This window comes from Stylophora pistillata, chromosome 11 (genome assembly GCF_964205215.1).
Source record: "Stylophora pistillata chromosome 11, jaStyPist1.2, whole genome shotgun sequence".
Lineage (NCBI taxonomy): Eukaryota > Metazoa > Cnidaria > Anthozoa > Scleractinia > Pocilloporidae > Stylophora > Stylophora pistillata.
Window position 1 is genome coordinate 24,263,408 of NC_142529.1, and position 14,175 is coordinate 24,277,582.

A 14,175-nucleotide genomic window follows, 5' to 3' on the forward strand; every position below is an offset into this window, starting at 1 on the left:
AACGAAAAAGGTCACGTGCACGTGAACTTGCTAGAACTCGCATTGCTGGAATTCACGTGCTACGTTCTTAAAATATTTTAGTGGGCAAACACAAATAAGACACGACAATAATTAATCCTTTTAAATAGCGTTGGCAAAACAAACTAATACGCATGTTGTCGATCAAAGCAAATTGCGTACATTTGTTTTTTGACATTATGAATTAAAGAGGCGGAGAGAAGCACTCGACTACACGTCGCACGTTTCCCCATTAACTGCTTTCGCGCTTCTGAGTGCTTTACGACCGAAGCAGTGCAAAATCAAGGCTTCTCTATTTGCTAATTGACCTGCATGCACACATGATTTTCACAATTTGCTTTTTTTTTATCAGATTTAATAATAATCCAAGATTCCTCCGATGCAAATGTTAAGCAGCAACAAGGCAGAATTTAATTTATTATTAGTTTGGGCACTGAAAGGAGTACTAGTCGTAGGAAGTTTCATTCTCTTCGCCAAGAATCGAAAACAGTATAATTGGTTTTCTCTATAAAAGTGTATACTGAAAACGCTTTTATAGCTGTCACCTCAAATGGCTCAACCTCGAATGCCATCTGTTCCGCAAAACTCGGATCACACGGAGCAAGAGTCTGCCGAAAAACACGACACAGTAGCGCCTAGAGTCCTCACTGGTGTTCACGTTCTTATCGACATTGTTGATCTGCCAGGAAATTTATTCGTTGCAACAAAGATCTTTACGGAAAGCAAGTTTCATATAATGCAGTATTTTCTCCCTTCAAGCCTTGCAGTATCAGACGAGATATTTCTGCTTAAACACGGTGCTCCATCTGATAGCCGTGTCCTGTGAACGATACAGCGCTCGCGCTATTGTAAAATCACCTTTGACTTAACATATAATGGCTGGAGAACTACAACAAGAGTTGTGGCGACAGTGCTGATATGGACATTGCCTGTTTTCGTCTTTATCACTCGTATATTTTTAGATTCTTTGTTATATTTTTACAATCAAGAAGTGTTCTTTTGCAATGTAGAAGTTAATTCAAAGGTAATTATTGCTCTAGTGACTCTTAAATTGTTACTTGTACCTTTTACTGTAATCGTTTACCTAAATTGGAAGGTCTTTAAAACAGCAAACGATCTTCAGATTAACGCTGTGGCAGCCCCGCAACCAGGACGCCTTCATTCCTCAAACCGAACCAGCAACAACAGTATAAAGCCGAACGAGTCATGGACAGGAAGGCAGCTGTCGACGTTTGTATCATCATCGCGGCATTTGTACTCTGTTACCCTCCCGTGTGCGCAGGCGGCCCAGGCACCGCAGGCAGCCCAGGCACCACAGGCGGCGCAGGCGGCGCAGGCGGCGCAGGCGGCGCAGGCGGCGCAGGCAGCGCAGGCGCCGCAGGCACCATAGGGAGCCAACATCAGGAGCTAAGTCGATGATGCTATGTGGATCCGTAGACTTGGAAGGTTTAGAAGGAGTTCGATCAAAATTTTAGGGATGCCATTCTTAAATTGAAGAGCTAATCATTTAATGATTAATTTGGACCAAAGGTGGACCTCTTCCTCTTTTGTTTAAACTCTTCAACCGAGCTTTTTAAAACACTGGGAGTGGAAAAAATAGATTATATAAACTGGATATTCGATGAGTTACTAAGCCGGGTAACTTAACGGCAAGCCGTTTTTCTACGAAAAAAGAGTTTCCTTTCAGATAGAACGAGAACTGTCAAGTTTTATTTCCTCGTTTACTGAAGCTTTTTTTATTCTTTTCGGTTTTCATACAAAAATGTTTCCTTCTGTAAGAATGCATCACATTCAGGAATTTTTTTTCTTTTTAAGTCGTGAAATAAAGCAAGTGCGTGATCGGAGCAGGTCAGACAAGGGTTAGGATTCAGCTGAAGTTTACATGCTACGTACGAACATCTAAAAATATGGGGTCAAAAACTTTATTGCAAGCTCTCATCAATAATTCTCCTTACAATTGTCATTATGTTACTTCAGAAAAATTGTTATTTGATTAACTTATAATTCCTTAAATTTTTGTATTCATCGCTTATCTGCTCAATGTTGATATAGAAATGATCTTCTGATGAGTTATCTGTCTTGGCAAGAGAGTGATCGTGGTCTTGATCACCTATACGAGAGCTACAGGTTTAACACTTCGTAGTTAGATTCAATAGTAGGCAATCTATAGAAGTCCTAGAGTTGGAGGGTAGCTAGTCAGTTTACTTCTCATATTAGAGGCGCAGTGAGGACACTTCTCTTGAGGAAAAGGCCGGAATAATAGAGTCCTACTACATAGAGGGCTGAAGCGCCTGAGAGAAACCTCTGTGCATCAAATTGAAAGGCTCACGCCTGGTAGCCCCTCCTCCTTTAATAACACGCGTGCATGGACATTTCCCTTTGATCGATCAAAGAAACTTACGGAATTAATCGGAACTCATATAACTCAAAAAAGGTGTCTTCTAATTTTCATGTCATCGAAACTGTAAAGTAAAGTAAAGCTTGACAGATCGAACAGCGTTTAAGACTATCTTTTTCTTTGCATCACAAATGAAAGCACCAATTTTAAGACAAAAATTTACGCGTCACCTTTATAAAAGGGAAAACTTTAAAACTTTTATCTTTTGTACAGCGTTTTCACAAAATGAACGAACAAATCACGTGTCACCTGACAGGACGCAATACGTATCACGTGTCAGGACCGTCAACCACGTCCCACGCATCACGCTTGCTCATAATGTAATTCACGAATCACGTGTCAAACTCTAATTTTGATCCTAATCACGCGTCGATGTATAAATCTTTTGCCACACTGCACAATGGCTTTGTCTCTCTTTGTAAATGAAAACACAGAAAAAGCAGTAATAAGACATTTTAACATTTATTTTTGATCTTGTTCCATTAGCTTTTGAAACAGTCTTAGAATGAAATTCTAAGGACTTTTTAGTTCCTAAGATTTCCCTTACAAACCCGTGCCATCTCAGTGCCTTTTCGAATTCCACTCTATTCCACTGTTTAAACCTTATTATTATATCACAGGCGGCTCAAGCGTACTGCGTGATTTTGGGGTTTGAAGGTCATTAATGGAATACCTAACACATCAAGATCGAATTTTAAGCGTAAGCAAGGGTTGTCAAAAAAAGGAACTGATTAAATAAAAAAAAGAAAGAAAAATTAAAAAGGATAATAAAAACGAGGAATTTTACGTGTGAAGTCTCCTTACCTTTTTTCCGTAGCCGCTTTGTTGCCAACGGTCGTTTTAACGCTGTTTTGGCGACTTTCATTGTGACGCGTGTTGTGCTACCAGTCAACTGTATGTATGACCTTTAGACCCCAAAATCACTCCCAGTACGCTTGGGCCGCCTGTAATTATATAACTTTAAACCTTGATATTATATATATAAACACCAATGCAATACCAGGTGAGTTTTTGCGCGAAATTTTGAGATATTTTTCAACTCTCGAAGAGAAATTTCGTATCTCCACGCGGCGTTGTAATATTCTCTATCTATTATCTCGTTAAAACGCATGTTGGCTCTCACTTTTCTTTCTCAATTTTAATAATCCGAGGCTCAAAAGATTTCATTTTCATGCGTTAATTGAGGGGAAATTTCTTTGTGTTTAATTGAAAGGCAACTTGCATAAGGAAGGTTGATTGTGATTGCTAACAACCTTATGTAAATTCTTTGGCTCCATCTCAACCTGTTTCCTGAAAAGTTTTCTTTTATGTTGGATTTGAAAAAATTAGGATCACACAAAGAAATCAAGAGTTGTTTGGCAAACTCGACAGTCGAAAGCGCCGTGCTGAATCCTAAACATGGTTTACTCACAAACACTTACAGGTTTGTATGTTCTCATCGACATTGTCGGTCTGCCTGGAAATTTACTGGTCATAACAACGATTTTCATGGAAAGCAGGTTTCATATAATGCGGTACATCCTTCTTGCTAGCCTTGCCATGTCAGACTTTCTCCTTTTAATCCTGGGCAACTCACTCAACATCGCAAGCGCAGCCCAGGAAAGGTGGTTGTATAGCGAAACGATATGTACACTTCATAGTGCTGTTGCAAGATATTTCTACTCGAGTACGGTTCTACATTTGATTGCCGTGTCCTACGAACGATACAGTGCCCTTGTAAAATCGCCTTTGACATACAGTGGCTCCATAACTACATCAAGAGTTGTGGTATTAGTGCTCATATGGGGACTGCCTGTTCTTCTATCTTCCGCTCCTTTCTTATTTAATTCGGGATCCTACTTTTACGATCAAGAAGTGCAATTTTGCAAGTCGGCAATGAACTCCCGGTTGTTTCTTGTACTTATGACATGTACCATGTTAGTTGTACCTTTTATGATCATAATTTATTTTAACTGGAGGGTCTTAAAAACAGTAAATGCACTACAGATCAATCCTGTGGCAGTTCCTCAACTCGGATCCATTGAAGGTTCTCACTTGAGCAAACAAGAGCAATTTGAAACTCGACGGATCATCGATCGGAAAGCAGCCGTCGACGTTTGCATAATTATCACGGCATTTTCAGTCTGTTACCTTCCCGAATGGACAACTAACACTCTGTTTTATTTAAAAAGCGAGAAATTTTCACTTAAAATTATTCCAATCACTCGGTGTATCTTCTACGTAAGCTCAATGACTAATCCAATTATATACTCCATTCGCAAAAGGGAATTTCGAGTTGGCGCTAAGAGAATGCTGAGGCGGGTCGGTAGACTTTGTGGTGTTGCATTCACGACGGACAACGCGACTGCTGTAAAATAACTCAAAAATTCAAGCAAGCCTCCACAGGACACCCTCCCAAGCAGGTTTCAAAGCAAATAAATAAAGGCTGATAGTTTCGAAAGAAACTGTTTGGGGCTGCGTCGGTGGGAGTAACGAAATAATTTGGATATATCAACAAAGTTGAAATGGTAAATTGGCCACCGTAATGATTACAAAAGCTGACGTTTCGAGACTAGGTGACCGATTCCGAGAACACCTTCGAGACGTGGAAAGGAATGACAAGGACACATCTAAACCAGTCGCTAGACATTTTAATTTACCTAATCATTCTAAGCAACATATGGCAATCTGCGGTCTTTCCTTGCACTTAGGTGGCACGGAAAGCCGTAAAAATCTTGAAGAAAAGCTCATCTTTCAAACCGGCAGTCTCAATCCCACAGGGACCAATGAACGCTTTTCATTCCACTAATTTATTCATGTTTTTCTCGTTGCCATGCAACCACCAATAACGTAGCTCCATTTTCTGCCTTTAAAAGCACACACAACCCACAATTCCTCTATTCGCTCCGACGAAGGGCTAACGCTCGAAACGTCAGCTTTTGTAATCATTACGGTGGCCAATTTACCATTTCAACTTTGTTGATATATCCAAATTATTAGGTTTCAAAGCAGCTCAGGAGTAGAGACATCAGAATGTAAAATTATTTGTAGAAACTCCTGGAGGTCTAGATCCCAAAGGGTTTAGAATGAATTTTGATCGATGCCTTTCTCCGATCGAAGAGGGCACGGAATAACTTGGTCACAAAAGTTTCCAAAAAAAAACTGTTCTTTAGTGTGGAAGTCGATTTACACAGTCTCGCTTTTATTGTTATTTTCTTTATAACTATTAATATGGATTTTAAATTTCTGTAAACCAACGATGCGTCTATTTGTGTCGAACACGAGCCGTCACCTTGATCGATAGTCAGTACACCTACGCTAAGGAAGACGTCGATTGAAAAATGAATTTCTATTTTTAGTTAGAAATTTGAAAATGGCTGCATGTGTTTACTGTCTCTCACGGTGCCACACCCCAACTTCAGCGTAACGCTAACGTGTATATAAGCAGCGTTGACATCCAAATGAAAATTTAGCAAATTTGCCGTCGTGGTTTCTGTTCGCAGACGACGCAAATTTTGGTGACTTCAAGTTGTTGTTTTGCAGAGGACTGCTAGAAATGACACAAAGTTTTGAAATGCACGTGCTGGCTATTTTGCTACCCAGCAGATCTTTTATTTTGTCCCTTCCTCGTTGCCGTCGCCGTCGTGGTTTTCTTTAAGTGCTGTAAAGCATTCTATTGGTGAACACCGTCTGAATGAGCACCGAAAAGAGCCAAGTAATCTTCACGAACAATTTAAGATCTTAAAGAAATGCCGTGAAATGACGGTGAGTACCTTGCTATCGTTCATTAAGGAAAAAAGAGACCAACCTTAACGCATACTGTTCCAGCAAAACGTTTTAATTAGCTCACATTTTAAAGTTACGAATCACAACTTTGTCTTCCATGTCATTGATGATAACATCGGTAATCATTTCTCAATTGCATTTGATACCGGTGAAGTTTATGTAGTCGGCAAAACATCTCGGCTTAATAGCGTTGCTTTTTATCCTTAAATTTTTTAGATAAAAATAAACGGCAATGTTCAGAGGTGGATTTCGTTAGCCCTAGCGGTTATGACTATGATATTAGGGACTTTAAGCAGTCAGGACGGCAACTCCACGGAAGACGTCGATTAAAAAATGAGTCTCTACATTTACTTAGAATTTCGAAAATGGCTGCATGTGTTTACCATCTCATAAGGCGCCAGACCTCAAACTCAACATAACGCTTAAAGTCCCTAGTAGGGACCTTAAGCAACCACGACGGCGACGGCAGCGAGGACGTGGAAAAACAAGAGATCTAATTGGCAGTACAATAGCTCAGCACGTGCATTTTAAAACTTTGTACATTTCTTAGCCGTCCTATGCAAAACAACAATGTGAAATCGCCAAAACTTGCGTCGTCTGCGACCCGAAACCGCGACGGCAAATATTTTAATTTCCATTTGGAACTCAAAGGCTACTTTATACGTCATACTGAAGTTCAGCTGTGCCGCCGTATGATACAGTAAGCTCGTGCAGCTATTTTTGAAACTCTAACTAAGAGTAGAAATTCATTTTTTAATCGAAATCTTCCTTGGCGTTGTCGTCCTGACTGCTTAAGGTCCCTATTATTATTCCAAAGTGAAATACTCGACGAATGACTGGGGTAAATCGACGAGCATGTTTGTGAAAAGCAAAATTTCCTCTCATCACAAAGGAAATTCTATTTCCTTGTTTACTAATAACTATCAAAACCTAGCTAGTTTTCTCTTCCTATTTTGATTTTAATCGTCTAGCCATTCTTTTGAACTTGAAAACACAGAAAAAGCATTAATAAGACATATTACCATTTATGTTTTTTTAAGCGTTAAAAGCAAAATGGTAACGATTAGCCGAGATTTACTATAGACGAAATTTTAAAAAGTAAGAGATACAAAGTTTAGGCAGTTCCAGATGTATTAAGCACCTCGCTACCACTAACCAGAGGCAAACACACTGACAAGTTTGGTACTTAGAGTAAAGGCGCAGCTGAGTAATTACAACTCAAGAAAATCAATAGATAATTCTCACCCAGCGTCACCCCCATGCCACCAACCCGAAGGTAACTACACAAGTTTGGTATTTGCAGTAAATGCGCAGCTGTGTAATTTAGATTCTGGAAATTGATAGATAAGTCTTACTAAGCGAAAAAGTGGAGCATTCTATTAAGTGGCTAGAGCTTCTCAGCCGCATTTCCTTTATCCACGCCAACATGAATTATTCTTTGTGATTATTCAAAGCTAGCTTTTAGGATATGAAAACGAATTTAAATAACTTGAAAAAACACAATGATCGTCGACTATTTTGATGTCAGCGAAAAGGCTTTTAAGCACACCATCAACTGAGAAGCAGAACTTTGCTTTCGATTGTCTTTCTTAGCAGTGCAAATGAACGCAATTTGAGTGGTAGAAATTCTATTATTATTAATTACATGGATCTAAATACAATGGTATAGAGGATGCAACTGTCAAACAGTTCGGTTTCTTTAAACATCGAACGTCATTGCTTGATTTTAGATTGGAAATTCGATCCAAGTAAAATTGTTAGGAGAAATGAAGTTTTGTTATTATTATTTTTTTCAAATTGCCAGTAATAAGCAATTTTCCAAATTTGAATCTTTTGTATTTCGTAAATATGCGTCGTTACTCTAATTTTCTCGTAAGTCGTGCTCCATAAAAACGCAAAAAAAAAAAAAAAGAGGCAAATATCCAGCCATCTTGACCGAACAAGCTTGGTCAATAAAGGATTAAGTATATAGCAGGAAGATTTCGCTTTAAATGACTTGCTTATTTCGAGAACCGGGAAAAAGCCTACTGTGTTTGTAGCTCAATAAACCAACGAGGGTCGTTTATGTTTTCTTTATTTTGACTGTCTTCTGCCGCTTTTTGCATCTTCACCACCGACATATGGTAAGTCTACTCCACGCACTTTTTTTCTTGTGCGGGATCAAAGCAAGCAATCTCGAGCGGACAAGATAGGCCTATCTTGCCCGTTCGGGCGGCCAATTAGAACTCAGTATTCGCTTCATTTCACCCACGGACACTGCCAGCTATATCAATAAAGGATCATATTCAGAGGATTGTTAAACAAGAATTGGATAATACAGACCAGAAACCTGTAAACAGATGAGATATTTCGTAGAGCGCCTCAAAATCAAACATAGTCCCGCAAATCCTGGTTGTTTTTTTATGTTTTTATCGACATTGTCCGTCTTTCTGGAAATTTCCAGGTCATAGCGACGATTTTCTTGGTAAGCAAGTTTCGTGTAATGCGGTATATTCTTCTTGCTAGCCTCGCAACATCAGATGTCCTATTTTTAGTCTTGGGAAACTCACTAAACATTGCAAGCGCAGCCCAAGAAAGAGATGTTACTAAAACTAGTAACGGGGAACGGGGAACGGGGAACGGGGAACGGGGAACGGGGAACGGGGAACGGGGAACGGGGAACGGGGAACGGGGAACGGGGAACGGGGAACGAGGAACGGGGAACGGGGAACGGGGAACGGGGAACGGGTGTACAGCGGTAACCCGCCTGAGAATTCAAAATGGCAGAGTAAAGGGAACTAAAAGGATCTGACAACTAGTAGTACGTGCTCTTCGAACGCGATCGTCGGAGCTAAAAGCATGGACGGTAAGTGCAGGTTTAATTGAAGAAATTTACTTTGAAATGTCGAGTGCCTCATACATTTTTTTTTTTTTTTGGCACACATTGCAGGTTGCATAGAAATCAAATCCTCGGAGAGGTGAGTATCTTACAATTCATGCACAGCATTTGAATAATTAACTTAGAACTACAAGCTCGCGACATTTATTCTTATATTCATAGAGTAATTGTATTGCAAGGTAATGAAGTTTACCTCCAATATCTTCACCGTTACAACCTAGCAATGTCAATAATGTTGTAAAGCAAACAGCTGAATGACTTTCACGCCCATTATGGGAATCACTTTCTCTTGAATACGATCAATGTAGTGTAAATAGTATTGTAAGCATTAGCATGAGTGTGAATTCATACACCTACATTCTTGAAGACTTAACTCATGTTTTCCTGTTAAACTAAATGTTATTAAAAGTTCTGTCAATGTTTGATTTCTCTACTGTTTACATGGAAGTTTATGGGTCGATACAAAGATATGTTCCTGATTTTATTTTGCGGTAAGGTAAGCAGATGTCTGCATGTAGTAATTGTAGTAACTAGGCTGATTATTACGTTTCCTAGCTCATTTCTGTTAACCTAAGATATTACCTCCTTGCTACTTATCTGCAAAAAATGCTGTTGGGCAATGCAAACAACCAACATACCCAAATAATTTGGATATATCAACAAAGTTGAAGTGGTAAATTGGCCACCGTAACGATTACAAAAGCTGACGTTTCGAGCGTTAGCCCTTCGTCGGAGCGAATAGAGGAACTGTGGGTTGTGTGTGCTTTTAAAGGCAGAGAATGAAGCTGGAAACGAAATGAATGGAAACGAGAAAAACAAGAATAAATTAGTGGAATGAAACATACCCAAACTCTGCCAAAAGATGCAGATTTCAGGAAGGAAAAACAAAGAGAGACGTCAGAACAAATGTTGGCAGCCATTGCAGAAACGTTGACTTCGAATTCTCGCCTTCTGGCTTCGCCTGGGCAATAGTTAAATAAAAGCGAGTCGTCTAATTTCGCTCCAAGCGACGACCTAGCGATAAAATCAGTGTTTGCAAACATCGTTTACTTTGCCATTTTGAATTCTCAGGCGGGTTACCGCTTTACACCCGTTCCCCGTTCCCCGTTTCCCGTTACCACTTTTAGTAACATCCCCAAGAAAGATGGTTGTATAGCAAAACGGTATGTGAAATTCATCTCTTTGTTACGAGATATTTCTATTTAAACACAGTTACCCATCTCATTGCCGTGTCATATAAACGATACAGCGCCATTGTAAAATCGCCTTTGACATATAATGGCTCCGTAACTACATCAAGAGTTGTGGTGATGGTGCTAATATGGACAATCATTGCTCTTCCGCTTGCCGCTGCAGTTTTCCTAGATCCTGGTTCATTCTTTAACAACCCAGAAGTGTTGTTTTGTGTATGAGAATCCAAAGCACATGTTATTCTTGTTCCTGGGAAATTTTTGTTTTTCGCCCTGCCCTTCAAGATAATCGTTTACTTAAATTGGAAAGTTCTTAAAGCAGCAAACAGACTTCAGGTCAACACTGTGGCAGCCGTGCAAGCCAGGCACCTCGCAGGTTCTAACTTGAGCCAGCAGGAACAATTTGAAACACGAAGGATCATGGATCGGAAGGCAGCTGTTGATGTTTGCATCATCGTCGCGGCATTTTTACTCTGTTATCTTCCCGATTGGATTGTCTTTAACTTTTATCAGTTCTTCGGGGAGGAATTTCCACTCCAAGCCATCCAAATCACGCGGTGTATTCTCTACGCAAGCACGCTGAATTTAATATTCTATTCCATTCGTAAAAGGGAATTACGTGCTTGAGTTAAGAAGATGCTGAGGCGGATGCCTGATCTGTGTGGCATCCCATCTGCTATGAACAACGTGACTAACGATCGAGAATGATTTAACACCCCAAGCGAGCTGGCACTGGACACTCCATGACGGACACCACCCAATATAAGGGTGGAATCGAAGATTTCTCTTGGAGAGGTACGAGGTAGATCCAAAGATATAATATTTGCAGTTCTTGCTGTGACACTACGAAAGACGATAAACATCTCAAAATAATTCCACAGTGGCATCCACTGACATGATTCAAATAAAAAACTTTTCCCTGCAGAAATATATCAATAGATGTGATCTGAACATCATGGAGGTTTTGAGGAATTTTTTTCTTGAAAAAGAGAGCATTTTACTGTTTGAATCAGCGACTTATGCCGAAAAGAGCGGCTAAATTTGCTAGCTGAGCAAGTTGCAAAATCCTTGACTTATTCGACACAATAATGGAACGGAGGAACGGTGGATTGACGGAATGGAAAATCTTAAGATGCGTAATGACGGAATACCTAAAATCGCCGAATGCCTTTAAGTACGAATGAAGAGCCTCAAAAAATGGAATTGCAATAAAATAAGAAATCATTTGTAGTCAACAGGCAAAATAAGAAAGCATAGGTAATCATTGTTGGGCCCAGAGGATAGGAGAACAATAAAGCTTTCGAGCTAGCCCCATGATAGTGCTATTGTTATCTTTGTTATTATTGTTAATATTATTATTTGCTACCATTTAATTATTAGTTGAATGTGAATTAGACAGTATATTCATAAATCGTATTTCTCATGTGAACAGGGTACTCATAAATATGTGGGATGTGGCAGGTTTTCTGTTTTGCATGTCTGACAACTATTCTGCAACACTCAAATCGTTTTGGGCTTCTGATTAGTCATACGATATTTTTCACTAATAAAAAAAAATATGACCAAAAGAGGTTAGTCTGCTCCGAGTAAATTTTAGTACTTTTATAATGAGGCGGGATATTGGCCAATTTCTTTTTTAGCGTTTTTTATGGATCGAGACGAAGAACCTTCCGAGTACTTTCTGTTTTTTTTCCGCTTTGACTGATAGCTTTTGCTTTAAAGTGCATATGACACGAAACTTTTTAGGCGTTTTCTGGTTAATAGCTGTATTTAAAATTAGAAATAATCGACCTTGGCGCTTAGCGAGATCTTCATGACCATTTTCTTGCGCACAAAAAGTACGATTTGGCATCCAAAAGGTGTTCACATTTAGCGCGCAGCCAAAGCAATAATGTTACATAGCCGCGACAAGAATTAAAAGGAGAAGTTAAGAAGAGGGTACTAACGTTTGGCGTGCCCGGAGCGGCAAATGATGTTAGCCACAAAAATAATACACATACACTGGCTATTTCTTCACACTACTTTCCAAAGTATGTTGCTGTATTAATAAACTGGGCACGTTTTGATCGTTGCCATTGAGGAGATTATACTCTTTAAAGCTGTCGTCTTTATGCTCGGGTGTCCTGACTTCGAAGACGGCTTTTACAAACACATACCACATTTCATTTCATTTCGTTTCGTTTCGTATGAAACAGTAAGCCTCGTTGTGGAAAAAAATAATTGCTTCAAGAAGTCAGAAAATTGTCATCCAAAGTCAATTCTCGCACTTGTGATTGTGGTTGGTGAACAAAAGCGTTCAATTTGTTGTGAAGCATAATGGAAAAGTCAACAGTTTCAAGTGAGCTGCCTCGTATATAAACAGCTCAGCCGATAAATTTGAGAAACGCACAGAAGGAGAATTTTTCCACTCGTTGGGATTTCGCATCTGGGAAAATGACCGAACCCTTGAATTTTTCGATTTGCTCTAGGCCTGTGAGTAATGATAAATGTTTGACTTTATTTCCATGTGTGCGTGTGTGTGTGTGTGTGTGTGGTGGGGGGGGGGGGGATTTTCCTATTGCCTCGCAATAAATGAACACTTTTCTTCACCAACTATAGTCTTAAGTGTAAGAATTAGCTTTACATGAAAATTTCTAAAGTCTCCAAGCAATTAAATTAAAATAAGTTAAATTCTAGTCACAAAGAATCGATTAAAAAATCATTCTCTTATTCTAATAGACCATCTGTTCAACAAGAATTGGATCACACAGAGAAAAAGCCTATATAAACAAATGCGATATTTCATAGAGCGCTTCAAGGTCAAACATGGTTTTCTCGAAAATCCTGGTTGTTTTTTTATGCTTTTTTCGACGTTATTGGCATGGTCTTCCTGGAAATTTGCTGGTCATAACGACGATTGTCATGCATGGAAGGCAAGTTTCATATAATGCGGTATATTCTTCTTGCCAGCCTCGCAACATCAGATGTCCTTTTTTTACATACATACATACATACATACACTTTATTGATGCTCCCTAAGTGGGCTTTTCAGCTCAATACAATAATATTATAATCACAAAATATATATCAATAATATAATATATCAACTTAATAAAAGTTTAGTCTTGGGAAACTCACTGAACATTGCAAGTGCAGCCTAAGAACGATGGTTGTATAGCAAAACAGTATGTGAAATTCATCTCTTTGTTACGAGGTATTTCTATCTAAACACAGTTACCCATCTCATTGTCGTGTCATATGACCGATACAGTGCCATCGTAAAATCGCCTTTAACCTACAATAGCTCCGTAACTAGATCAAGAGTTGTGGTGATAGTGCTGATATGGAAAATGCCTGTTCTCCTGCTTGCCGCTTCAGTTTTTCAAGATGGTGGTACATCATTCTTTTACATTCCAGAAGTGTTGATTTGCCGTGCATCATGGAAGTAGTCAAGCAACGAGTTCTTCTTGTTCCTGCGATACTTTTGTTTTTTGTTACACCTTTCATGATGATCGTTTATCTAAACTGGAGAGTCTTTAAAACAGCAAACACACTTCAGATCAACACTGTGCCAGCTGTGCGTGACCCGGAAGCCTTGCTGGTTCTACCGGACCTGAACTAGCAGGAACAATTTGAAACACGAAGGATGATTGATCGGAAGGCAGCTGTCGACGTTTGCATTATCATTGCGGCATTCTTACTCTGTTATCTTCCCAGTTGGACTGTTTCTGCCCTTTATCTTATCTTTAAGGAGGAATTTCCATTCAAAGTCATTCAGATCACACGGTTTATATACTACGCAAGCACGCTGACTAATCCAATAGTCTATTCCATTCGCAAAAGAGAATTTCAAGCCGGAGTTAAGAGTATACTGAAGAGGATTGCTGGTCTGTTTGGCATCTAATTTGCTCTGAACAACGTGTTTGAAAATGATTTAACACTCTAAG

The 14,175-nt window shown here is 39.4% G+C and overlaps 1 protein-coding gene and 2 pseudogenes across 1 annotated transcript; all 3 read left to right on the plus strand.

The window, feature by feature from the left end:
• The first annotated feature begins 755 nt into the window (after positions 1-755).
• On the plus strand, positions 756-2,272 carry LOC148720744 (uncharacterized; annotated as a pseudogene).
• Positions 2,273-3,226: 954 nt separating this feature from the next.
• LOC148720745 (octopamine receptor beta-1R-like) lies at positions 3,227-4,823 on the plus strand. The gene has a single exon (XM_088738626.1). The coding sequence runs from the start codon at positions 3,815-3,817 to the stop codon at positions 4,772-4,774; it is 960 nt and encodes a 319-aa protein (XP_088594752.1). The 5' UTR covers positions 3,227-3,814; the 3' UTR covers positions 4,775-4,823.
• A 1,331-nt stretch (positions 4,824-6,154) lies between these two features.
• On the plus strand, positions 6,155-11,088 carry LOC148720746 (octopamine receptor beta-1R-like; annotated as a pseudogene).
• The last annotated feature ends 3,087 nt before the right edge of the window (positions 11,089-14,175 follow it).

Coding starts and splice junctions, on each gene's coding strand:
- LOC148720745 (XM_088738626.1), top strand. CDS start 3,815: ATGGTTTACTCACAAACACTTACAGGTTTGTATGTTCTCATCGACATT.